Genomic DNA, 24,622 nt, shown 5'->3' on the forward strand with positions numbered 1-24,622 from the left:
TTCTTTCCCTCACATTGCATCACTTCACAAGGTGCATATAGTTGGGCAGTAGACTTCAGAAGCGTGGCGGGTGATTTTTGCTGGCCCCCTCTGATATATCTCCAGTGGTGATGTTCCACCATCAGTAGGTAAAAGTTAAAGAAATCTTATTCTGTGGTACTACTGAGTAACCTGGAAGAATGCACTTGGCCTGATAGTACTGTGCAGGGTCTCCCTCAGATTGGATTGGATTTCCTTCAAGGCTGAGCAAAAGCCAACATGTGGAAGGTGGTGAGGCTGGTTCTGAGCTTCAACCTGAGGCTTGCTTGCAACTGCAACCAGCCAACGAACCAACAGCTACGGTTGAACCATTTCACCAATCCTTCCATTACACTGCATCTCATCTCATGGGCACATATATATACCAGGCCATGGGTGGCATATTGTTGTCCTCTGTCTTGTTGGAACTTCATAAGCTCTCAGCGGCAGCAGCATCACTGAAGCGGGGTGAAGCTGGGAACAAGGCAAGGCATGGTTCCTTTCAAAGGGGAGCATATATGATTAATTTGTCGCAGAGAATGGTGTCTCGGAGGGGGTTTGTATCCATCGTCCTTGCTAAGGTAAAGTGTTTCTCCGGAATTCATGCGCTGCTATAATATCGTGATGCATTTTGTAGTAGTACTCTTGTTATGTTTCTCGTTGTGGTTTATCTATTATGAATAATACAAGTTCCTCTTGTTTGATCAAATAGATTGCCCGAATAGTAATATGTAGGAAAGATCTCTATCTGATATATATATAGCTTCTGTTTACCCTTTCTCCAAAGTAGCTGTAGATGATCATCTCATTTTTGTCGAAAAAAGAGTGTATCTTCGTTGGTTACTTTCTCTGCCTCGTGAAATGTTGCTTATCTTGTGGCACAATGGCACCGTATAAGCAATCAAGATTCAGACAAACCGAGAAATGCTACAGATGGGGGAAAAATCGAAGGGTATTAAGAAAAAACTCATATTGTGTAGATAGGGAAGCACTACTAGTATTATTAGCCCATTATACATACCATTAGCGTTAGGATGAACCTGGTACGTTAAAAATAACAGTTAAATGATTGCAGTCTCAAGTTCCTGTGTGCAGAGAAATTAGCACCGTTTCATACTTTATGTTGTAGCTTTTCTGATATTTGAGTTACGATTTCTTTCAGCCTCTAATACTGTTGTAGGTTGCTTCTTTTGGTTCGTGTTATCTAGCACACGGAACAAGAAAATCGTTCAGCTCAGGAACTTGGTTTAAAAGTCAAAGCGGCAAGGAAAACAATGCTAAATTTTAGATGAACAAGGAGCGCTCGCTCCCCAGATCCATTTTCATTGAAAATGAAACAATGCTGAATTATCTCAACCAACAGCATCTCCTTGTCACAAATTCAAAACATAATGATGGACAGCATGCATATACTACAAGAAAGGCAGTCATATAATTCAATGAAATATCCGTTTGCTATAAATACAAAAGGTGCAACTGTAATCACCTAAATTGCAGTAACTAAGTTCACCAAAGTGTTGTGGCCAGTATATACCAAACAACAAATACATTTCCGGCCCTTTTAACAACTTACAAAACACACATATCAGCTTTCCTCTGCGCGACACCTGTCTCTCCTATGCAACCGTGGAACTGAATGAGCAAATGACCCGTTGCCGCGCACCTCATGGGACCTGACAACAACTTGAAGCTCGCTGATTCTCTTGACCTCATTCATCATACATAAGCCAGCAAAGTAGCCAACACAATCGAGAATACCAAGACCGGGAGCGTCAACGGTTGTTTTGTTAGAGGGCTTGCATTAGGCAACCACGGATATGAGTCAGGGGACGGCATGACACAGTTATCACCATTGAAGTACACACGCCTTGGAAAGGCCCATCCCTTATCCAAGGTGAAAGTCTCTGAGTCCTTCTGCATGAGTACTTCTGACTGCGCATTTCCTAGCGGACCAGCTTGATTAAGGAAATCATTGTAGAACTTCATTCCCCAGAACATTGCAGTATCATCTGAAGCGGAAGGAATAAACCCCATCAGACAGGATGCACATTTTCATTAGGAAACCACAAGTAAAATAGTTCACAAAATGACTTACTTATGCGGCCTCCATATGGGGTAAGTGGCTTGTAGTTGAAGCTAAAAAGCTTGGTGATATTGTTGAAGTTAGGATGCTGGGCAACTAAGTTCCAATCTGAATAGTTCATGCGGTAGTTGAAGTTTGTGATAGTGACTTTCACTCTCCAGTAGTCCTTGTAGTTGAGCTTCACATGCCAGTGGACTCTTATCGGGCACATGTGGGAAGTACATTGGACAAGAGGCTGGCCGGTAATTTTGCCAGGACCATTGATGGCAGATTGTAAATAAGGCGAATTGTCACTGTAAAATGAAAAGGGTTCATAAGAAATTTTGCAGAAAATTAGAACCTTAATAGAAAGTGAAAGAGCAACAAGCTGTACTCACTTTACGCAGCTTCCTGGATGAGTGACATTGTTTTGACAGCCACAAGAGCATGTTGGGCAGTTCACAATAGTGTCATTGTAAAATGATGAAAGAGATACACAGCAGGTTGGAGTCTTCTGAGCAAGAAATTGGGAGTATGTGCAGGTTACATTCCAGGTCACTGTGAATAGATAAATTATTTGTTAAAATACATCAAATAAAGAAAGTTATCTGCAGTCAAACATAAACATATATATGGAACTAATCTGATGCTTCGTGGATTTGACATGCATTATTTGCATTAGAACAAAGCTGACTAAAATAGGCAGCCTGAGCTAACATCGGTTATAGGTGATGAACTCATCTCCCATCGAGAACAAATCGCTTGTCATTTCAATGGTTCACTCCTTCCACTAACCCTACACAAAATGTAACCTAGCATTCATCCATCTTTAAGGAGCAGAAACATGCTAAACTAGTACTACGATGTGTTCAGCTTACTAATGCATTTGCACAAAATATTCAAGCAACTAAGAGCAAGGAGCAAGGAGCAATAAATGGGCAACTTACTAAGAGCTTGGGTTGCCCTGCGCCCGTCTGAGGAGTAAAACCTGGTAGGCTTGCCAACAATAGCACGCCCACATGTGTACCCAGGACCTGGGGCCTTGAGAGTGAAGTTTTTCGGCACCTTAACCGTCTTATTGGTAGTCCCAGCAAGACCTACACTGATCTGGAAGGAGGAAGCAGCATTTGCTGGGTCCTGGTTAAATGTCTTTATAACTCCCGCCTTGCAGCAATTGGCAATTTGCTGGTTGAACGGGGTGCCTGGAAGAAGATCGACAATGTTTGGCTCCTTCTTGCAGCAATGGGGAGGGCTGCTCTTGAACTTTGAGCAATCACCCTGCTCGGTGGCCTGAGCCCCCACCATCGACCAGATGACCTCCTTCTTTGCCCACGCCCACCCCAGCGACCACCCTGGCGCAGAGATGTGCCGGAACTGTTGGTAGTTGAACATCGTGACTGTTGCCTGCACATGACAAGTTTGGAGAGAAAAATCATGATACAGCCATACAGGATGACCAGATATCTGTAATCGGGACGATGACTGCACTTGTTTGGTGGATACTATATTGTTAGTAGCAAAGTTTGTAATCGGTCATTGGCCGGTGCTACTTGTCAAGGTCAAAACTACTCGGTAAAAAACCATGGCCTGGGATGAAAGGCAGAGCTGTTGATGTGAAGGAGTGCTACTTACAACATAACCATCAGGAGTCCAACTGATAATATCCCATTTTATGGTGATGTTGCCATTCGGATCCAGCGAATCATAAGCCTCTGCAGTATCAAACAAAGGTTACATGTCAGACACACAATATATGGAAACAAGACAGTAGAAGAAGCTGAATTGCACGGTAGATGGACTCCTATGATATATCCTTGTTCCTATTTGCAAGATCTATCCGCTTAAACTGGCAACTGGACTTTTAAGCAGCAAAACACAGCTGATTGAGACGTTTTCACTAATTTGCTTTCCCTCCTGAACAGATCCATCGTTACACAGCACGAAGCCAGGGAGTTTTGGCCAAGAATCAGCAGAGAGTGGCACTGTGGAAGCTTGGCATGCGTCAGATAGGTATGTGGCTTCCTAAGTCGGGTTCGGAATTCGGAATCGAGCTGAATCAACCCGGTGGGATCTTGATTAGAAGCCACCGACACCGAGCTGGAGCCACCGACACCGACAGGACTAGGCGAAATGGGAGTGGCATTGACCTGACCGGCACGCAATCCGAACCTCGCGGTCGCTCCGTCTCACCAATACAAGGCGGCGATCGGGCAGCCGGATCTAACCAATTCGCCGGTTCCCGGCACGACGCGGCACCATCGAGAGGGTGAGAAGGACCGGGCGGGGGCAGGTAAAGGAGAGGAGCCGAACCTGTGGTGGCTGGCGCGGAGAAGAGCAGCACCGCGGCGAGCAGCACGGCGCAGCAGGCCGCCGCGGATCCACCAACCGCCGCCATTTCCCTTCCCACCCGCTACTGCTCCACCGACACTCCCTCTTTCGCAGGCAACCGCTACACCACCGATCCCCGCTTCACTTGGTACGGCGGCGAATGCTGCCGCGGTGGCGCTCGCCCGCCGGTGGCGGATGCGGCTGGGGGCGAGGATGGAGGTGGTGGTGGTGGGAGCGGAAACTCTCGATCAGCACCAATCTTTTAGAGCAGGCTGATTAAACTAATGGCGTTGGGTGGTGAGTGTCATGAGAGGCTAAATCACACATGCAGGCCGACACCTCGGGGAATAAATAAGCGCCCCTCTCCTCCCCTCTTTCTGTCGGTGGAGGAGATTAACAGCAGATGATTAGCGCGCGCGAGGCCACCGACTAACGCCGTCGGACCCCGTCGCCGTCCCGCCGGTTGGTGCTGTTACCTGGACGTACCAACAACCCCGTCGCGTGATAGCACTACCAAATTTCAGAGCCATCGTTTTTCTATTCCTGTTTTTTTGTTGTTCATCGGTCATTGTTACCTAGCTAGCCAACTATGCTAGCATCAAGATCTTTCCAGCTGTATGTGTGTGTGCGTAGTCTGTTGCCCAGCTCTAACAACCTCGTGGACATGTTCTTTTCTGTCTCTTTCTTCTCTTGTTGATTATTATTGGGAAGAGCATGGAATGAATGGGATTTATTGTAGCTGATTGCTGACAGTGTGGTCCGCATGGCAGTGAGTGCAGGGAATGTGACAGTCCGCATGGTTGAATAGCTCTGGGGGGTGGATGCGCATGTGCATGGCTTGCGGGTGGAAACTAATATCTGGACATTGTACAAGATCAGTTAAGGCTCAGCACTGAAAACTGGGCTCTTAAGTGTGAAACATGCGAGATGTCTCATGTACCAGCGAGGGAAATGATGAACTCTTCTGAATTTCCACGCTAGCTAGTCCTAGCTGCAGATTGTCAAATTGTTGTAATATGTTACATTGATACTAGTTTGGTCATATATACAAATAAAATTCAATCTCAATTAGGCTAAGAATTTATTAAGAGGTAGCACAATGGTTTAGAAGAATTATATACTGGTTTTAGATGAGTTCTGAAGCTTAACATTGCGATGGATTCTACAAACGAAATATTGAGTACATCATTGTTATGACAATAACTAAAGAGGGTGTTTGAGTCAATAATGTTCTTTTAGAACTTGGTGTAGTTTCGAGAGTGTCAGAACTATGAAGCTATATTGTATGCGACAATATTGGTAACATAAATCAGACCAGAAATTAAGGTTCCAACAAATATATACAAATGTCAGCTAATTGGAAATGAGTGATGCTGGTAGACGCAAATATTTTGCAAAGTACATGCTGATCTAAATGTTGCAGACCCGTTGACGAAACCTCTTCACAAGCTAAGCATGATCAACACCAAAAGACAATAGGTGTTAGATTTTTGCCAAATGTAAACTAGTTTATTTGTAGTCTAGTGCAAGTGGCAGACTGTTGGAGATTGTAAGGAGATTGTAAGGGTATATTGCTCCTATGTGTGGTTTTGGTAATTAATGACAGCCCCTATCGACCCGGACGTTTGGAACCTGGCTACGCGCGAGGATTAAATCGTGAGCATCAATGTTTGATTTGAGATTGGCACTTAATATAGCAGCTAATCAATACGCTTTCTTTAACTTTTCTATACCTGTTGGATACTAGAGAAAATACGGCAAGTGTTAAGGCAAATGTTAGAGTAGTTAATGCTAGTAAACAAAATTTGTCAGCGTAGTACAATGTCCTTTATTCTACATAGGAGTTGCTGAATTAATTCTCAGCTTTGCACAGGAAGAAAAAGGTAGATCGAAATATCAGGCTGGATTACTGAAAAAGATTACTTGCAAAACAGCAGCATAATTAGCACATTACACATGTAAACAAGGGATTATGATCTGACATCATTTCTTGAGACGGAAGCATTCGAAGAAAGTTAAGAAAATACCCAACGAACTAATTATAACTCTGAATATCAAACTGAGACCAACTGAAAAAAATATGAAAGAACCAAAAACAATTGCTGATCATAAGGCACTTGCTAAGCTCACGATTGGATCCATCGATTTTTCAGAGTTCATAAGGCACTTGCTAAGCTGCTGCTAGCTAATCAGATGCAAGCAGTACTGTAAGCCACAAGTCCAAGTATGAGAACATTACACGCAAATATCATGAAAAAGAACTAGGAAAATGCCCGCGCGTTGCAGCGAACCTTCCATCCATCTCCAACATCTCTCAAAATTTGATCGAATTTTTAATAGAACATGCCCGCTAATCTTTTTTTGAGGGATTATTCTAGTCTCTTTGATCCGGGAATATTTTCTATTTTTTTATATTCAAACCTATGAGGAAAATTCATGAACACTTATATTATCAAAGTCTCACGGGAACATGAGCATGAACATGACACCACTGTCCTCTGTGATGAGACTAAATCTAAAACTAATTTGTGTGTTCAGAGAAGAGGAATAAGCAAGTCCGACCAACAGCGGTAAAACAGACCGAGATGTACCTGGACTCCACAGCCTGCTGTCATAGTTTTGTTGCCTCGATGCTCCTTCCACTTGCCAACAACTCTTTATTTAGAATATCAACAAAGCTATTGAATGGTTTAGTGCCGAAGCAAGTATTGCAGAACTTGGAGTATTTGTGACAGTACAAAGGGCCCTGTGGAATTAATAGTCCATCAGTAACTACTAATAGTTGCTTGTCCGTGAAGCCAAACTATGATCCACGAGTAGTATGATCGAGAGGTAAAGGGTGGTTCTATATTAGTAAAGTTTGTCAGTATATAAACCACGATGGCATACATCACTGAACGATGGGGTACTATTTATGTATCCAAGGATACTAACCGATTTGTAGTTAAGCCTGTAGCTTTTGGTTGGATACTTGAGCACGGCCGAGTTCCAACGAATAGGCAGAACGGCGACTCGGCGAGACAGCAGACCCGCAGAGCAAGATCCGATCGTTCGGTCTCGTCCCGTGCTGGACCTGCGGAGAAGAGGGTGGTCCGTCCTCGTTGACCTTGGCTCTACTCTTCCCCATGGCATCCGTGCGCCTTCTTCGACGACTGCGTGGCCTGCTTCGATTGCGTCGCCGCTCTTCCTCCATGGCATCCGTGCGCCCACTTAGACGGTTGTGTGGTCTGCTTGGACACTCTCGGCAGGCGTATTAACGATCGAGACGCCGAGGCCGGGATGACCCTTCCAATCGTACTCGCCCTGATTGTTGTAATATGTTACATTGATACTAGTTTGGTCATATATACAAATAAAATTCAACCTCAATTAGGCTAAGAATTTATTAAGAGGTAGCACAAAGGTTTAGAAGAATTATATACTGGTTTTAGATGAGTTCTGAAGCTTAACATTGCGATGGATTCTACAAACGAAACGTTGAGTACATCATTGTTATGACAATAACTAAAGAGGGTGTTTGAGTCAATAATGTTCTTTTAGAACTTGGTGTAGTTTTGAGAGTGTCAGAACTATGAAGCTATATTGTATGCGACAATATTGGTAACATAAATCAGACCGATGAATTAAGGTTCCAACAAACATATACAAATGTCAGCTAATTGGAAATGAGTGATGCGGGTAGACGCAAATATTTTGCAAAGTACATACGGATCTAAATGTTGCAGACCCGTTGACGAAACCTCTTCACAAGCTAAGCATGATCAACACCAAAAGACAATAGGTGTTAGATTTTTGCCAAATGTAAACTAGTTTATTTGTAGTCTAGTGCAAGTGGCAGACTGTTGGAGATTGTAAGGGTATATTGCCCCTATGTGTGATTTTGGTAATTAATGACAACCCCCATGGACTAATATTTTCATTGAGTTTATATGAACATAGGTACTACTTGTAGTCCATGTGTTGGATTCAAGTATGGATGCCATGAAGATAAAGATATACCTTGAGTATTGGCATCAAGATCATCGATTTGAAGACATATATGTGATATGACCAAGAAGAAGAAATGAAGATGGAGTTCTTATGTAGAACTCAATATTAGCCATGCTCTAGCTTATGTGTTAAGCAATGAATGATCAATATCTTGAGTGCTTGATTCCAAGTGAAGAATTCAAGATATGGCTCCAAGTCGGTGTCATGATAGTCTCATAAGTTGATCTATGGTTGACTAAGATTTAGAGCATGCAAACAAATGAAGAATTCTTTATACACCTCAAGATAGTATGATAGAGCATGAGAAGATACAAGGTTGACAAATACAAAGAGTGAAGAATAGATTTAGAGCATGAAGAATGCGCCACGTGAAGTCATGTGGTATGGTAAGCCTTGTCAATTATGCTTTATGAACTAACCCATCATATATGTGCCCTTGTGTTGTCTATGTGGGTTAGGTATCTTTTCATGAGCATGCATCAAAAGTGAGATCTCATATAGCCCATGAGAGGATGACATCAAGTGATGATCGTCATCAAGGTTGAGTTGGGCAAGTTCAAGTTGAGCATCTCAAGAGGATCATATGCTTGAAGCTTGCCGTCCATTTGGTGATAATGGACATGTGAAGATGTGCATCAATGGAGCTTTCCCATCATGTTGTATGGGGGAGCATGTGTGAGTCTTCACGAAGCAACAATGATCAAGTGAGGCATTTCGGCTTGAGTGGAACTTGAAGAGTTATCATCAAGATCAAGCGGGATGCGCAAGGCAAAGGTATGGCCTTGCTAGGATTTCCTTTTACCGGTCTCAAGTTGGTTGTTGGGAGACCGGATTATAGGATAGATTGCCGCACTATCAAGAGGGGCTTTCGGTTGGGTAACTTGATCACATCGTCTTAGGGAGCTCAATCCTTTGCATACTTTGCATATCCATATTGCTTCTTGGTATTTCTCTGTGTGAGGTTCTTGCGCTTGTTGGTAGCTTTTCAACAAGCCCAAGTTTATCGAAAACGGAATCCGCATGCATCTTCTATTGCGATTTCGAGTTTGGACGTCTTTACCGTTTCTTGACGTTGGGAGATTTCCTCTCTAGAATCATCTAAAAATATTCTGTGAGGAGTCTCAATATTTCCAGTAATTGTTGGGGTTCTATTTTTCATTATCTTTCCAACAAAATTGGTTTCATGTCAATCGGAGTTCGGGAGCATTTTCTGTTTTAAAAGAAAAAGAAAAGGTTTTGGCCTGAAGCAATTCCCGGCCCACCGCCCGGCAAGGCCGAGCCTGCCACCGGCCCATCCGGTGCGCACCGGCCGTTGGGCTCGTGCACACCGGCCCGCTCCAGGTGTTCCCCGGCCCTTGTTCGGCTCCTGGCCCGGTGGCCGCCGGACCGTCCGGCCCAGCGCACGGTCGACCGGCCCACCCTCCGGTTGGGCCCTTTTGGCCGCTACGTGGCCCGCCTGCCCCGGCCTCGGCTCGTCGGTCGGCGGCTGCCGGCCTGTGCACCGGCCTGTCCGGCGCCGGCCCGGTGGACTGGCTGGGTCAATTTTTTGCCCGTTTTCTCACCCAACGGTTCTATTTTTCCCTAGACTATAAATAGGCCTTCTTCCACCTTGGGCTGGATAAGTTCTTCCACTCTCTCTCCTCCATTGTTGAATTTGAAGAACTTGCCCTATCTCGTGATTCCCCCCATGATTCTTGCTCATTCTTGAGGGATCTAAGAGAGGATAAGTTATTGAGGGATGTAACTTTTTCCCACGATCATTTTGATATATTATACGTTTTTTTCCGACGTCGTAGGCAAAAGTTAATGCCATTTTACCTTTTTCTAAACTTTTTATGCAAAAAAATTCGAAATTCAAATTTGTTAATTTTCCCTAATAGTAGGTTGCGTAACATACAGGAATCTTAAAAGATTTTATTTTTTGAATTTTCTATCATTTTCTTTTCTATTTTACAGAGTTAAAAAAGACGATCCACGGGGTGGGGGGGGGGGGGAGGTGCGTGGGGAGCAGAAAAACCTAATACGAACCGGTGCTAAAGGGTTCGCGGCTGATGCCTGAAGGAGATATGCCCTAGAGGCAATAATAAAAGTAGTTATTATATCTCTATGTTTATGATAAATGTTTATATGTCATGCTATAATTGTATTAACCGAAACATTAGTACATGTGTGATATGTAGACAACAAGAAGTCCCTAGTATGCCTCTTAAACTAGCTTGTTGATTAATGGATGATTAGTTTCATAATCATGAACATTGGATGTTATTAATAACAAGGTTATATCATTATATGAATGATGTAATGGACACACCCAATTAAGCGTAGCATAAGATCTCGTCATTAAGTTATTTGCTATAAGCTTTCAATACATAGTTACCTAGTCCTTATGACCATGAGATCATGTAAATCACTTATACCGGAAAGGTACTTTGATTACACCAAACACCACTGCGTAAATGGGTGGTTATAAAGGTGGGATTAAGTATCCTGGAAAGTATGAGTTGAGGCATATGGATCAACGAGTGGGATTTGTCCATCCCGATGACGGATAGATATACTCTGGGCCCTCTCGGTGGAATGTCGTCTAATGTCTTGCAAGCATATGAATGAGTTCATAAGAGACCACATACCACGGTACGAGTAAAGAGTACTTGTCGGGAGACGAGGTTGAACAAGGTATAGAGTGATACCGAAGATCAAACCTCGGACAAGTAAAATATCGCGAGACAAAGGGAATTGGTAATGTTTGTGAATGGTTCATTCGATCACTAAAGTCATCGTTGAATATGTGGGAGCCATTATGGATCTCCAGATCCCGCTATTGGTTATTGGTCGGAGTGAGTACTCAACCATGTCCGCATAGTTCTCGAACCGTAGGGTGACACACTTAAAGTTGGATGTTGAAATAGTAGTTCTTGAATATGGAATGAAGTTGGAATATTTGTTCGGAGTCCCGGATGTAATCCCGGACATCACGAGGAGTTCCGGAATGGTCCGGAGAATAAGATTCATATATAGGATGTCATTTTATGTGAATAAAATGTCGCGGAAGGTTCTATGGAAGGTTCTAGAAGGTTCTAGAAAAGTCCGGAAGAAACCACCAAGGAAGGTGGAGTCCACAAGGGACTCCACCTCCATGGCCGGCCAGCCCTAGTGGGGGTGGAGTCCCAAGTGGACTCCACCATAGGGGGCCGACCACCCCCACATGGGAGGTGGGAATCCCACCTTTGGGTGGGAGTCCTAGTTGGGCTAGGTTTGCCCCCTCCTATGGAAGGTTTTGGTTTCGGGTCTTATTCGAAGACTTGGACACCAACACTTGGGATCCACCTATATAATGAGGGGCCAAGGGAGGGGGCCGGCCACCCCTAAGACCATAGCTTGGCCGCCCCCTTGAGTGGCCGGCCACCCCTCCCAAACCCTAGCTTTGCTCCTCCACTTCATATTGCCCGGTTTGCTTAGCGAAGCTCCGCCGAACTTCTACACCGCCACCGACACCACGCCGTCGTGCTTGTCGGATTCAAGAGGAGCTACTACTTCCGCTGCCCGCCGGAACGGGGAGGTGGACGTCGTCTTCATCAACAACCGAACGTGTGACCGAGTACGGAGGTGCTTGCCCGTTCGTGGCGCCGGAACCGATCGTGATCAAGATCTTCTACGCGCTTTTGCAAGCGGCAAGTGAACGTCTACCGCAGCAACAAGAGCCTCATCTTGTAGGCTTTGGAATCTCTTCAAGGGTGAGACTCGATACCCCCTCGTTGCTACCATCTTCTAGATTGCATCTTGGCTTGGATTGCGTGTTCGCGGTAGGAAAATTTTTGTTTTCTATGCAACGTTATCCTACGGTGGTATCGAGCCGTGTCTATGCATAGATGGTTGCACGAGTAGAACACAATGGTTTGTGGGCGTTGATGCTCTTGTTATCTTTAGTTGAGTACTTTGCATCTTTATGGCATAGTGGGATGAAGCGGCTCGGACTAACTTTACATGACCGCGTTCATGAGACTTGTTCCTCGTTCGACATGCAACTTGTATTGCATAAGAGGCTTTGCGGGTGTCTGTCTCTCCTACTATAGTAAAGATTCAATTTACTCTTCTATTGACAACATTAGTATCAACGTTGTGGTTCATGTTCGTAGGTAGATTAGATCTATATCGAAAACCCTAAACCACGTAAAATATGCAAACCAAATTAGAGAGCGTCTAACTTGTTTTTGCGGGGTTTGGTGATGTGATATGGCCATAATGTGATGATGAATATGTATGAGATGATCATTATTGTATTGTGGCAACCGGCAGGAGCCTTATGGTTGTCTTTAAATTTCATGTTGAGTAGTATTTCAAAGTAGTTGTAATAGTTGCTACATGGAGGACAATCATGAAGACGGCGCCATTGACCTTGATGCTTCGCCGACGATGATGGAGATCATGCCCGAAGATGATGGAGATCATATCCGTGCTTTGGAGATGAAGATCAAAGGCGCAAAGACAAAAGGGCCATATCATATCACATATGAACTGCATGTGATGTTAATCCTTTTATGCATCTTATTTTGCTTAGATCGCGACGGTAGCATTATAAGATGATCCCTCACTAAAATCTCAAGATAATAAAGTGTTCATCCTTAGTAGCACCGTTGCCAAGACTTGTCGTTTCGAAGCATCTCGTGATGATCGGGTGTGATAGAATCAACAAGTGCATACAACGGGTGCAAGCCGATTTGCACATGCGGATACTAAGGTGGCCTTGACGAGCCTAGCATGTACGGACATGGTCTCGGAACACGTGATACCGAAAGGTAGAGCATGAATCATATGATTGATATGATGAACACTTTGAGTGTTCGCCATTGAAATTACACCTTGTCTCGTGATGATCGGACTATGGTGTGGTGGATTTGGTTCGTGTGATCACTAAGACAATGCGAGGGATATTGTTTTGAGTGGGAGTTCACCTAGATTTTTAATTATATTGAATTAAAATTTGAACTCAATTTGTCATAAACTTAGTCTAAACTATTGCAAATATATGTTGTAGAGATGGCGTCCCCAATCAATTTTAACCAGTTCCTAGAGAAAGAAAAGCTTAAGAGCAACGGTAGCAACTTCACCGACTGGTTCCGTCATGTGAGGATCTTCCTCTGTGGCGGAAATCTGCAATATGTGCTTGATGCACCGCTAGGTGACCCTCTCCGGCAAACTGAAACCGATGAAGTAAAAGCTGTTTACGAGACTCGGAAAACTCGGTACTCTCAAGTTCGGTGTGCCATCCTGTGCGATGCTGGAATCCGATCTTCAAAAACGTTTTGAGCACCACGATCCTCATGAGTTGATGAAAGAGTTAAAGACTATTTTCGAGACTCATGCGGCCGTGGAATGCTATGAAGCATCGAAACATTTCTTCGAGCTGTATGATGGAAGAAGGCAGCTCCATTAGTGAGCACATGCTCGCCATGACCGGGCATGCGAAGAAACTCAGTGACTTGGGAATAGTGATTCCTAACGGACTGGGGATTAATCGTGTCCTTCAATCACTGCCACCAAGTTACAAGAACTTTGTGATGAACTACAATATGCAGAACATGAACAAGGAGTTACTCGAACTCTTTGGCATGCTAAAAGCTGCTGAGATTGAGATCAAGAAAGAGCACCAAGTGTTGATGGTCAACAAGACCACTAGTTTCAAGAAACGGGGCAAGTCTAAGGGAAAATTCAAGAAGGGTGGCAAGAAAGCTGCCACGCCTCCTATGAAACCTAAGAACGGCCCTAAGCCCGATGCTTGAGTGCTATTATCGCAAGGAGAAGGGACACCTGGAAGCGTAATTGCTCCAAGTATCCGGCTGATCCGAAGAGCGGCCTTGTCAAGAAGAAGAAAGAAGGTATATCCGATATACATGTTATAGATGTTTATCTCACTGGTTCTCGTTCTAGTACACTGGGTATTTGATACTTGGTTCGGTTGCTCATATTTGTAACTCGAAACGAGGAACTAAAGAATAAACGAAGACTACTGAAAGATGAAGTGACAATGCGCGTTGGAAATGGATCCAAAGTCGATGTGATCGCTGTCGGCACACTTCCTCTACATCTACCTTCGGGATTAGTTTTAAGCCTAAATAATTGTTATTTTGTACCCGCGTTGAGCATGAACATTATATCTGGATCTTGTTTAATGCAAGACGGTTATTCATTCAAGTACTGAGAATAATGGTTGTTCTATTTTTATGAATAATATCTTTTATGGTCAAGCACCACAAAAGAATGGCTTATTTCTGTTAGATCTCGATAGTAGTGATACGCATATACATAACATTGATGCTAAGCGAATTAAATTAAATGATAATTCTACTTATATGTGGCACTGTCGTCTTGGTCATATTGGAGTGAAGCGCATGAAGAAACTCCATACTGATGGATTACTTGAATCACTTGACTTTGAGTCACTTGATAGATGCGAAGCATGTCTAATGGGAAAAATGACTAAGACTCCATTTTCTGGTATGATGGAGCGAGCTACGACTTATTGGAAATCATACATACCGATGTGTGCGGACCAATGAGTGTAGCATCGCGCGGTGGTTATCGTTATGTTCTAACCTTCACGGATGATCCGAGTAGATATGGGTATATCTATTTCATGAAACATAAATCCGAAACTTTCGAGAAGTTTAAGGAATTTCAAAGTGAAGTAGAAAATCAACGTAACAAGAAGATAAAATTTCTACGATCTGATCGTGGAGGTGAATATCTGAGTTATGAGTTTGGCATGCATTTAAAGAAATGCGGAATACTTTCACAATTAACACCGCCGGGAACACCACAACGAAACGGTGTATCCGAACGTCGTAATCGAACTCTCTTAGATATGGTTCGTTCTATGATGTCTCTTACTGATTTGCCATTATCATTTTGGAGTTATGCATTAGAGACAGCCGCATTCACTTTAAATAGAGCACCATCAAAATCCGTAGAAACGACACCGTATGAATTATGGTTTAATAAGAAACCTAAGCTGTTGTTCCTGAAAGTTTGGGGTTGCGAAGCCTATGTAAAGAAGTTACAACCGGACAAGCTAGAACCCAAAGCGGAGAAATGCGTCTTCATAGGATACCCTAAGGAAACTATAGGGTATACTTTCTATCACAAATCCGAAGGCAAAATATTTGTTGCAAAGAACGGAACCTTTCTTGAGAAAGAATTTCTCACTAAAGAAGTGATTGGAAGAAAAGTAGAACTCGATGAGATTAATGAATCTATACTCGTTGATCGAGTAGCGCGATGACGGAAGTTGTACTGTACCGCCTACACCGGCAACGAGAGGAAGCTAATGATAATGATCATGAAACTTCGAACGAGGAAACTACGAACCTCGCAGATCGACAAGGGAACGTGCCACTCCTGATTGGTATGATCCTTGTCTAAATGTCATGATTGTGGATAACAATAATGAGGACCCTGCGACGTATGAAGAAGCAATGATGAGCCCAGATTCCAACAAATGGCAAGAAGCCATGAAATCCGAAATGGGATCCATGTATGATAACAAAGTATGGACTTTGGTAGAATTACCTGATAGCCGAAAGGCTGTCGAGAATAAATGGATCTTCAAGAGAAAAACAGATGCTGATGGTAATATTACTGTCTATAAAGCTCGACTTGTCGCAAAGGGTTTCAGACAAATTCAAGGAGTTGACTACGATGAGACTTTCTCACCTGTAGCGAAGCTAAAATCTGTGAGGATTTTGTTAGCAATAGCTGCATTTTTCGATTATGAGATTTGGCGGATGGATGTCAAAACGGCGTTCCTTAATGGAGACATTGAGGAAGAGTTGTATATGGTACAACCCAAAGGTTTTGTCGATCCTAAAAATGCCGACAAAGTATGCAAACTTCAGCGTTCAATCTATGGACTGAAGCAAGCATCAAGAAGTTGGAACCGACGCTTTGATAAGGTGATCAAAGACTTTGGGTTTATACGGTGTCATGGAGAGGCTCGTATTTACAAGAAAGTGAGTGGGAGCTCTGTAGCATTCACGATATTATATGTAGATGACATATTATTAATTGGGAATGATATAGAACTATTAAGCGAGTGTAAAAGGTTATTTGAATAATAGTTTTTCAATGAAAGACCTTGGTGAAGCATCGTATATATTAGGCATCAAGATTTATAGAGATAGATCAAGACGCCTAATAGGGCTATCGCGAGTACATATCTGGACAAGATTCTAAAGAAATTTAGAATGGACGAAAGTAAGAAAGGATTCTTACCTATGTTACCGGGCAAGGTCTTGAGTAAGACTCAAGGACCGGCTACGGCAGATGAAAGAGAAAGGATGAGTAATATCCCCTATGCCTCGGCGATGGGATCTATCATGTATGCCATGCTATGTACTAGACCGGATATAGCACATGCTCGTTAGTTTGACTAGCGAGATATCAAAGTGATCCGGGAATGGAACAACTGGACAGCGGTCAAGAATATCCTGAAGTACTTGAAAAGAACTAAGGATATGTTTCTTTGTTATGGAGGTGACCAAGAGCTCGTTGTAAATGGTTACACCGATGCAAGTTGGAACACCGATCCCGATGACTCTAAGTCACAATGCGGGTACGTGTTTATATTGAATGGTGCTTTGCGATGAGCTGGGCAAGCTCGAAGCGGTGCACGGTGGCGAAGTCTTCAACGGAATCGAGTACATAGCGGCTTCAGAGGCTTCATAAGAAGCGGTATGGATGAAGAGGTTCATTGTAGAGCTCGGTGTGGTTCCTAGTGCATTGGACCCATTAATCATTTCCTGTGATAACATGGGTGCCATCGCCAATGCACAAGAGCCAAGGTCACACAAGAGGCTGAAGCATATCAAGCTGCGTTACCACTCGATTCGCGAGTACATCGAAGATGGAGAAGTAAAGATTTGCAAAGTACACACCGATCCGAATGTAGCGGATCCGTTGACTAAAGCTCTCCCTAGGGCAAAGCATGACCAACACCGGAATGCCATGGGTGTTAGGTATATTACAATGTAATCTAGATTATTGACTCTAGTGCAAGTGGGAGACTGAAGGAGATATGCCCTAGAGGCAATAATAAAAGTAGTTATTATATCTCTATGTTTATGATAAATGTTTATATGTCATGCTATAATTGTATTAACCGAAACATTAGTACATGTGTGATATGTAGACAACAAGAAGTCCCTAGTATGCCTCTTAAACTAGCTTGTTGATTAATGGATGATTAGTTTCATAATCATGAACATTGGATGTTATTAATAACAAGGTTATATCATTATATGAATGATGTAATGGACACACCCAATTAAGCGTAGCATAAGATCTCGTCATTAAGTTATTTGCTATAAGCTTTCAATACATAGTTACCTAGTCCTTATGACCATGAGATCATGTAAATCACTTATACCGGAAAGGTACTTTGATTACACCAAACACCACTTGCGTAAATGGGTGGTTATAAAGGTGGGATTAAGTATCCGGAAAGTATGAGTTGAGGCATATGGATCAACGGTGGGATTTGTCCATCCCGATGACGGATAGATATACTCCGGGCCCTCTCGGTGGAATGTCGTCTAATGTCTTGCAAGCATATGAATGAGTTCATAAGAGACCACATACCACGGTACGAGTAAAGAGTACTTGTCGGGAGACGAGGTTGAACAAGGTATAGAGTGATACCGAAGATCAAACCTCGGACAAGTAAAATATCGCGAGACAAAGGGAATTGGTAATGTTTGTGAATGGTTCATTCGATCACTAAAGTCATCGTTGAATATGTGGGAGCCATTATGGATCTCCAGATCCCGCTATTGGTTATTGGTCGGAGTGAGTACTCAACCATGTCCGCATAGTTCTCGAACCGTAGGGTGACACACTTAAAGTTGGATGTTGAAATAGTAGTTCTTGAATATGGAATGAAGTTGGAATATTTGTTCGGAGTCCCGGATGTAATCCCGGACATCACGAGGAGTTCGGAATGGTCCGGAGAATAAGATTCATATATAGGATGTCATTTTATGTGAATAAAATGTCGCGGAAGGTTCTATGGAAGGTTCTAGAAGGTTCTAGAAAAGTCCGGAAGAAACCACCAAGGAAGGTGGAGTCCACAAGGGACTCCACCTCCATGGCCGGCCAGCCCTAGTGGGGGTGGAGTCCCAAGTGGACTCCACCATAGGGGGCCGGCCACCCCCACATGGGAGGTGGGAATCCCACCTTTGGGTGGGAGTCCTAGTTGGGCTAGGTTTGCCCCCTCCTATGGAAGGTTTTGGTTTCGGGTCTTATTCGAAGACTTGGACACCAACACTTGGGATCCACCTATATAATGAGGGGCCAAGGGAGGGGGCCGGCCACCCCTAAGACCATAGCTTGGCCGCCCCCTTGAGTGGCCGGCCACCCCCTCCCAAACCCTAGCTTTGCTCCTCCACTTCATATTGCCCGGTTTGCTTAGCGAAGCTCCGCCGAACTTCTACACCGCCACCGACACCACGCCGTCGTGCTCGTCGGATTCAAGAGGAGCTACTACTTCCGCTGCCCGCTGGAACGGGGAGGTGGACGTCGTCTTCATCAACAACCGAACGTGTGACCGAGTACGGAGGTGCTGCCCGTTCGTGGCGCCGGAACCGATCGTGATCAAGATCTTCTACGCGCTTTTGCAAGCGGCAAGTGAACGTCTACCGCAGCAACAAGAGCCTCATCTTGTAGGCTTTGGAATCTCTTCAAGGGTGAGACTCGATACCCCCTCGTTGCTACCATCTTCTAGATTGCATCTTGGCTTGGATTGCGTGTTCGCGGTAGGAAAATTTTTGTTTTCTATGCAACGTTATCCTACAATGCCAACCCTTTAGCACCGGTTCGTGGCATGAACCGGTGCTAAAGGTCCCGCACGAACCGGTGCTAATGCCGCGGCTGGTCCCCTGGACGTCCAAACCGCACGAACCGGTGCTAATGACCCCTTTAGCACCGGTTCGTGCCAAATCCGGTGCTAATGCTCTTTGGAGCAAAAAACCAAAGCCTTCTTTTCTACTAGTGGACGATCAGGTTTAACTAAATTCCTATCGATTCATCGTGTTTGGACAGAAGTTAGCAAAAGGGAGAAAATTAACAGCCACGCTTGGCTCTCCAAGTCTTCATGGCTCTAACTGCTAGTGACAGTGATGGATTCACCATGGATAGCAATACTTCGACGTTGCCGTTCCACTTACTACTCGCTACTATTCTGCTAGACTTTTGTTATTTTGTCGATGAATAATGGCAGCCCTACCATCAGACTACCGCATCATCAGTTCATCACAAATGGCTGCAGCGAGTCTCTCCCGAACTCTCGATGAGGAGGGGCAAAATCGGAAACTCTCGATCAGCACCAATCTTTTAGAGCGAGGCTGATTAAACTAATGGCGTTGGGTGGTGAGTGTCATGAGAGGCTAAACCACACATGTAGGCCGACACCTCGGGGAATAAACAAGCGCCCCTCTCCTCCCCTCTTTCTGTCGGTGGAGGAGATTAACAGCGGTGCACGCGATTCACAGATGATTAGCGCGCGTGAGGCCACCGACTAATGCCGTCGGACCCCAGTCGCCGTCCCGCCGGTTGGTACCGTTACCTGGACGTACCAACAACCCCGTCGCGTGATAGCACTACCAAATTCCAGAGCCATCGTTTTTCTATTCCTGCTTTTTTGTTGTTCATCGGTCAGTGTTACCTAGCTAGCCAACTGTGCTAGCATCAAGATCTCTCCAGCTGTATGTGTGTGTGCGTAGTCCGTTGCCCAGCTCTAACAACCTCGTGGACATGTTCTTTTCTGTCTCTTTTTTCTCTTGTTGATTATTATTGGGAAGGGCATGGAATGAATGGGGTTTATTGTAGGCTGATTGCCGACGGTGTGGTCCGCATGGCGGTGAGTGCAGGGAATGTGACAGTCCGCATGGTTGAATAGCTGCGGGGGTGGATGCGCATGTGCATGGCTTGCGGGTGGAAACTAATCTCTGGACATTGTACAAGATCAGTTAAGGCTCAGCACTAAAAACTAGGCTCTTAAGTGTAAAACATGCGAGATGTCTCATGTACCAGTGAGGGAAATGATGAACTCTTCTGAATTTTCACGCTAGCTAGTCCTGGCTGCAGATTGTCAAATGGTTTTAAAGCTAATGCCACCAAGGAATTGAAGATTCTGTGGCGAGAACCTGGTCTTGTAAGCTCTTTTGCGGCGATATACAAATAACATGGGAAGTTTTGTATATGGTAGTGACAAACAAGTTGTTGTAATATGTTACATTGATACTAGTTTGGTCATATATACAAATAAAATTCAATCTCAATTAGGCTAAGAATTTATTAAGAGGTAGCACAATGGGTTAGAAGAATTATATAATGGTTTTAGATGAGTTCTGAAGCTTAACATTGCGATGGATTCTACAAACGAAACGTTCAGTACATCATTGTTATGACAATAACTAAAGAGGGTGTTTGAGTAAATAATGTTCTTTTAGAACTTGGTGTAGTTTCGAGAGTGTCAGAACTATGAAGCTATATTATATGCGACAATATTGGTAACATAAATCAGACCGAGGAATTAAGGTTCCAACAAACATATACAAATGTCAGCTAATTGGAAATGAGTGATGCGGGTAGACGCAAATATTTTGCAAACTACATACAGATCTAAATGTTGCAGACCCGTTGACAAAACCTCTTCACAAGCTAAGCATGATCAACACCAAAAGACAATAGGTGTTAGATTTTTGCCAAATGTAAACTAGTTTATTTGTAGTCTAGTGCAAGTGGCAGACTGTTGGAGATTGTAAGGGTATATTGCCCCTATGTGTGGTTTTGGTAATTAATGACAACCCCTATGGACTAATGTTTTCATTGAGTTTATATGAACATAGGTACTACTTGTAGTCCATGTGTTGGATTCAAGTATGGATGCCATGAAGATAAAGATATACCTTGAGTATTGGCATCAAGATCATCGATTTGAAGACATATATGTGATATGATCAAGAAGAAGAAATGAAGATGGAGTTCTTATGTAGAACTCAATATTAGCCATGCTCTAGCTTATGTGTTAAGCAATGAATGATCAATATATTGAGTGCTTGATTCCAAGTGAAGAATTCAAGATATGGCTCTAAGTCGGCGTCATGATAGTCTCATAAGTTGATCTATGGTTGACTAAGATTTAGAGCATGCAAACAAATGAAGAATTCTTTATACACCTCAAGATAGTATGATAGAGCATGAGAAGATACAAGGATGACCAATACAAAGAGTGAAGAATAGATTTAGAGCATGAAGAATGTGCCACGTGAAGTCATGTGGTATGGTAAGCCTTGTCAATTATGCTTTATGAACTAACCCATCATATATGTGCCCTTGTGTTGTCTATGTGGGTTAGGTATCTTTTCGTGAGTATGCATCAAAAGCGAGATCTCATATAGCCCATGAGAGGATGACATCAAGTGATGATCGTCATCAAGGTTGAGTTGGGCAAGTTCAAGTTGAGCATCTCAAGAGGATCATATGCTTGAAGCTTGCCGTCCATTTGGTGATAATGGACATGTGAAGATGTGCATCAATGGAGCTTTCCCATCATGGTGTATGGGGGAGCATGTGTGAGTCTTCACGAAGCAACAATGATCAAGTGAGGCATTTCGGCTTGAGTGGAACTTGAAGAGTTATCATCAAGATCAAGCGGGATGCGCAAGGCAAAGGTATGGCCTTGCTAGGATTTCCTTTTACCGGTCTCAAGGTGGTTGTTGGGAGAGCGGATTATAGGATAGATTGCCGCACTATCAAGAGGGGCTTTCGGTTGGGTAACTTGATCACATCGTGTCAACACCCGGATTTTTAAGTCCAGATGCCTATTATGCCATACATCGCAATCCCAGGAAGATTGTTGTTGCGAGACATAACAGTTTATATCATAAGTCATCATTTATTACAAACCATAATCGTCTTACAAAAGTAGATCACATGATCCAATATTACATAAATAGTTGATCTAATGATCAACGAACAATGCATAGCGGAAGCATAATAGTAGTGGACTATCTAATTCCACAGGTCAACGCTTGACGTTAGAAGAACTCCTAGTTGTTGTAGACGTCCTGCTGGCCGTCATCTTCATACTGCTGCTCCTCTTCATAGTCTGGCCATTTGAATAGCCAGGCACACAGCCGTGAGTACTCTTAAAGTACTCGCAAACTCATACTAGTGTAAGCACTATCAAATTTATTTAGGGGATGCTAGGCTCTAAGTTTATTTGCATAAAGCCAAATTTTAGTTCATAAGTATTTAGTAAAAGACTCTTCATTTGCTAACTAACTCAAGTGGGAACATTAGTGTCATTCCCACAACTCCTGTTGTGGTCAAGTCAAATTCACCTTTCAATTCCTCATTCATTATTGGAAAACATCTGACAACGGAACAGTATGGCCATCCAACCGTCCATAACCGTGGACACGGCTATTCGAATAGTTTTACACTCTGTAGAGGTCGCACACTTGTGCCACAACATTTGATTACATCCGTCAGGGGTAACCTGAATAATCGTAACTCAGTACGCGGATCATCAACCATAACCTTTCACTTACATCCCCTAGTATAGGCACCTCTCCCCATGAGCTTGGCCTCCCAGTGAAGACAAACCGTCAGCTCAGGAACCGCACGGAGGCTTGGGCCGGACATTCACCTCATTTCACGTCATTTCACATTTCTCGGAGGCAGCCTCGGCATAACCCCTATGACGCTTGTTTAGAGGGAACCCATACTAAGACACATGAACTTCCAGTTAAGCCCTACCCATAATCAGGTATTGTGGGGGTACTTGTAAATTGGAATGGTATCGCATCCGAACCCAACCATCAGTTTTTATCAAATTCATCATGTCATTCAAGTCATATTCACCTTCAAAACCTTTCAAAGTCATTTCATTTCACATGTTCCCATCTAGAGTAGTCAATTTTATTTGTTAGCACTAGCAACTAGTCATGAGGGGTGCTAATTAATTTGTAGCTATCAAGGCTAAGTTTGATGCTCTTGTACTTCACTATACTTAGACCAAAGTTAACTATAAAAGTAAGTCTGTAATAAATAAAGTAAAAACTTTGCAAGAATAAAACTTGGGATGGGATCATTAAGCATAAAGTATTATGTAATGGTGCCTTGCTCTATTTAGAGCTTTGCACTTGCAAGAATATTAGCTTGCCTTGGGTGGTGTACTGATCAAAGTGGTCTTCTTCTCCTTGGAAGTAGACCTCCTCCTCCTCTTGGTACTCCTCGGTACTAGCGTCTAAAAATGGATACATAATACACAATCACTGTACAAATCTTAGAAGCTAGACTAAGCACACACACGAGTCACACAAGCTAGGCTAGCATCACAACATTATTATTATGTTGGTTGACTTTGTTTTCTTCTTAAGAAAAATAATTTCCTCTCATTACAAATATTAATTAGGGTTTCTATTCAATTCTTTGGAGAAATAATTTCCTCTTGTTAAGATTTAATCTCCTCCAATAATAATATATGACCTAGGTTGACCAAGGTCAACTTCTTCATAATCATCATTTGGGAAAATGATTTAAATGAGGTGATACACCTCCTGCAATTTAATCCTAACATAGTAATGATTTAATGTCATCAATTAATTCAATATGAGATCAATTAGACCATGGTCACTACCTCATGTTGAGTTATTTGAGACAAGATTTAAATGAGGGAAATGCTCCCATACTATTTAATAAATAATTTTGCACAATTTAAATGGACTAGAAATAGCCATAGAGCCATTTTTTTTAATCTAGACCATGATCATACAAACAACTATGTCATATTTTTATATATTCTGATAGACAATAGGAAATGTGATTTTTGAGAGTTGGAATCAACTCAAAAGCATTTTTGGTTGATTTTTAATAATTGTTTGAAGTTGAAAAAGGCCCTGCCTTGTTATTTTTGTCACATTAATTCTATAGAATCTATGGGTGAGACCAGTGTAGTTGTTTAGAAAATTTTATAAGCTTTCCAGATATATAAATTTTGTTAAATTTGGCCAAGTAGATTGGATTCTATTTAAATTTGAAAATGGATACAGTACTCAATTTGACAAATTTGAAATATTTAAATTTGAATCACTGGGCCTAGGCGGGAAACTTAACTGGGATGCACAGAAAAAATTAAACGGGCCGGCCCAGCAGTGCGTCTCGCAC

General features: G+C 43.0%; 2 protein-coding genes across 3 annotated transcripts; one reads left to right on the forward strand and one right to left on the reverse strand.

Moving 5' to 3' along the window:
- Positions 1-399: 399 nt before the first annotated feature.
- On the forward strand, positions 400-5,646 carry LOC124707117. 2 transcript variants are annotated; one of them, XM_047238776.1, is made up of 3 exons: positions 400-599; positions 4,003-4,090; positions 5,179-5,646. In XM_047238776.1, exons 1-3 carry the CDS (start codon positions 411-413, stop codon positions 5,214-5,216), a joined length of 315 nt encoding a protein of 104 aa, XP_047094732.1. In that variant the 5' UTR covers positions 400-410; the 3' UTR covers positions 5,217-5,646. The 2 variants fall into 2 exon arrangements, with proteins under 2 accessions (XP_047094732.1, XP_047094733.1); XM_047238777.1 differs by having other exon boundaries at positions 5,188-5,646.
- On the reverse strand, positions 1,429-4,506 carry LOC124707116 (COBRA-like protein 3). Its single transcript, XM_047238775.1, is given in 7 exon segments — positions 1,429-1,782; positions 1,785-2,027; positions 2,114-2,394; positions 2,479-2,638; positions 3,028-3,484; positions 3,713-3,792; positions 4,391-4,506. Coding segments are annotated over 7 exon segments (1,485 nt in total). The 5' UTR covers positions 4,476-4,506; the 3' UTR covers positions 1,429-1,603.
- Positions 5,647-24,622: the final 18,976 nt, after the last annotated feature.

The sequence above is a fragment of the Lolium rigidum genome, chromosome 4, assembly GCF_022539505.1.
Source record: "Lolium rigidum isolate FL_2022 chromosome 4, APGP_CSIRO_Lrig_0.1, whole genome shotgun sequence".
Classification (NCBI taxonomy): Eukaryota; Viridiplantae; Streptophyta; class Magnoliopsida; order Poales; family Poaceae; genus Lolium; species Lolium rigidum.

Excerpts from the sequence above, each read along its gene's own strand:
- LOC124707117 (XM_047238776.1), top strand. The coding sequence starts at position 411 with ATGGGTGGCATATTGTTGTCCTCTGTCTTGTTGGAACTTCATAAGCTC. Across the intron at positions 600-4,002 it reads TATCCATCGTCCTTGCTAAG|ATCCATCGTTACACAGCACG; the intron begins GTAAAGTGTTTC and ends CCTCCTGAACAG. Across the intron at positions 4,091-5,178 it reads GCTTGGCATGCGTCAGATAG|TGAGTGCAGGGAATGTGACA; the intron begins GTATGTGGCTTC and ends TCCGCATGGCAG.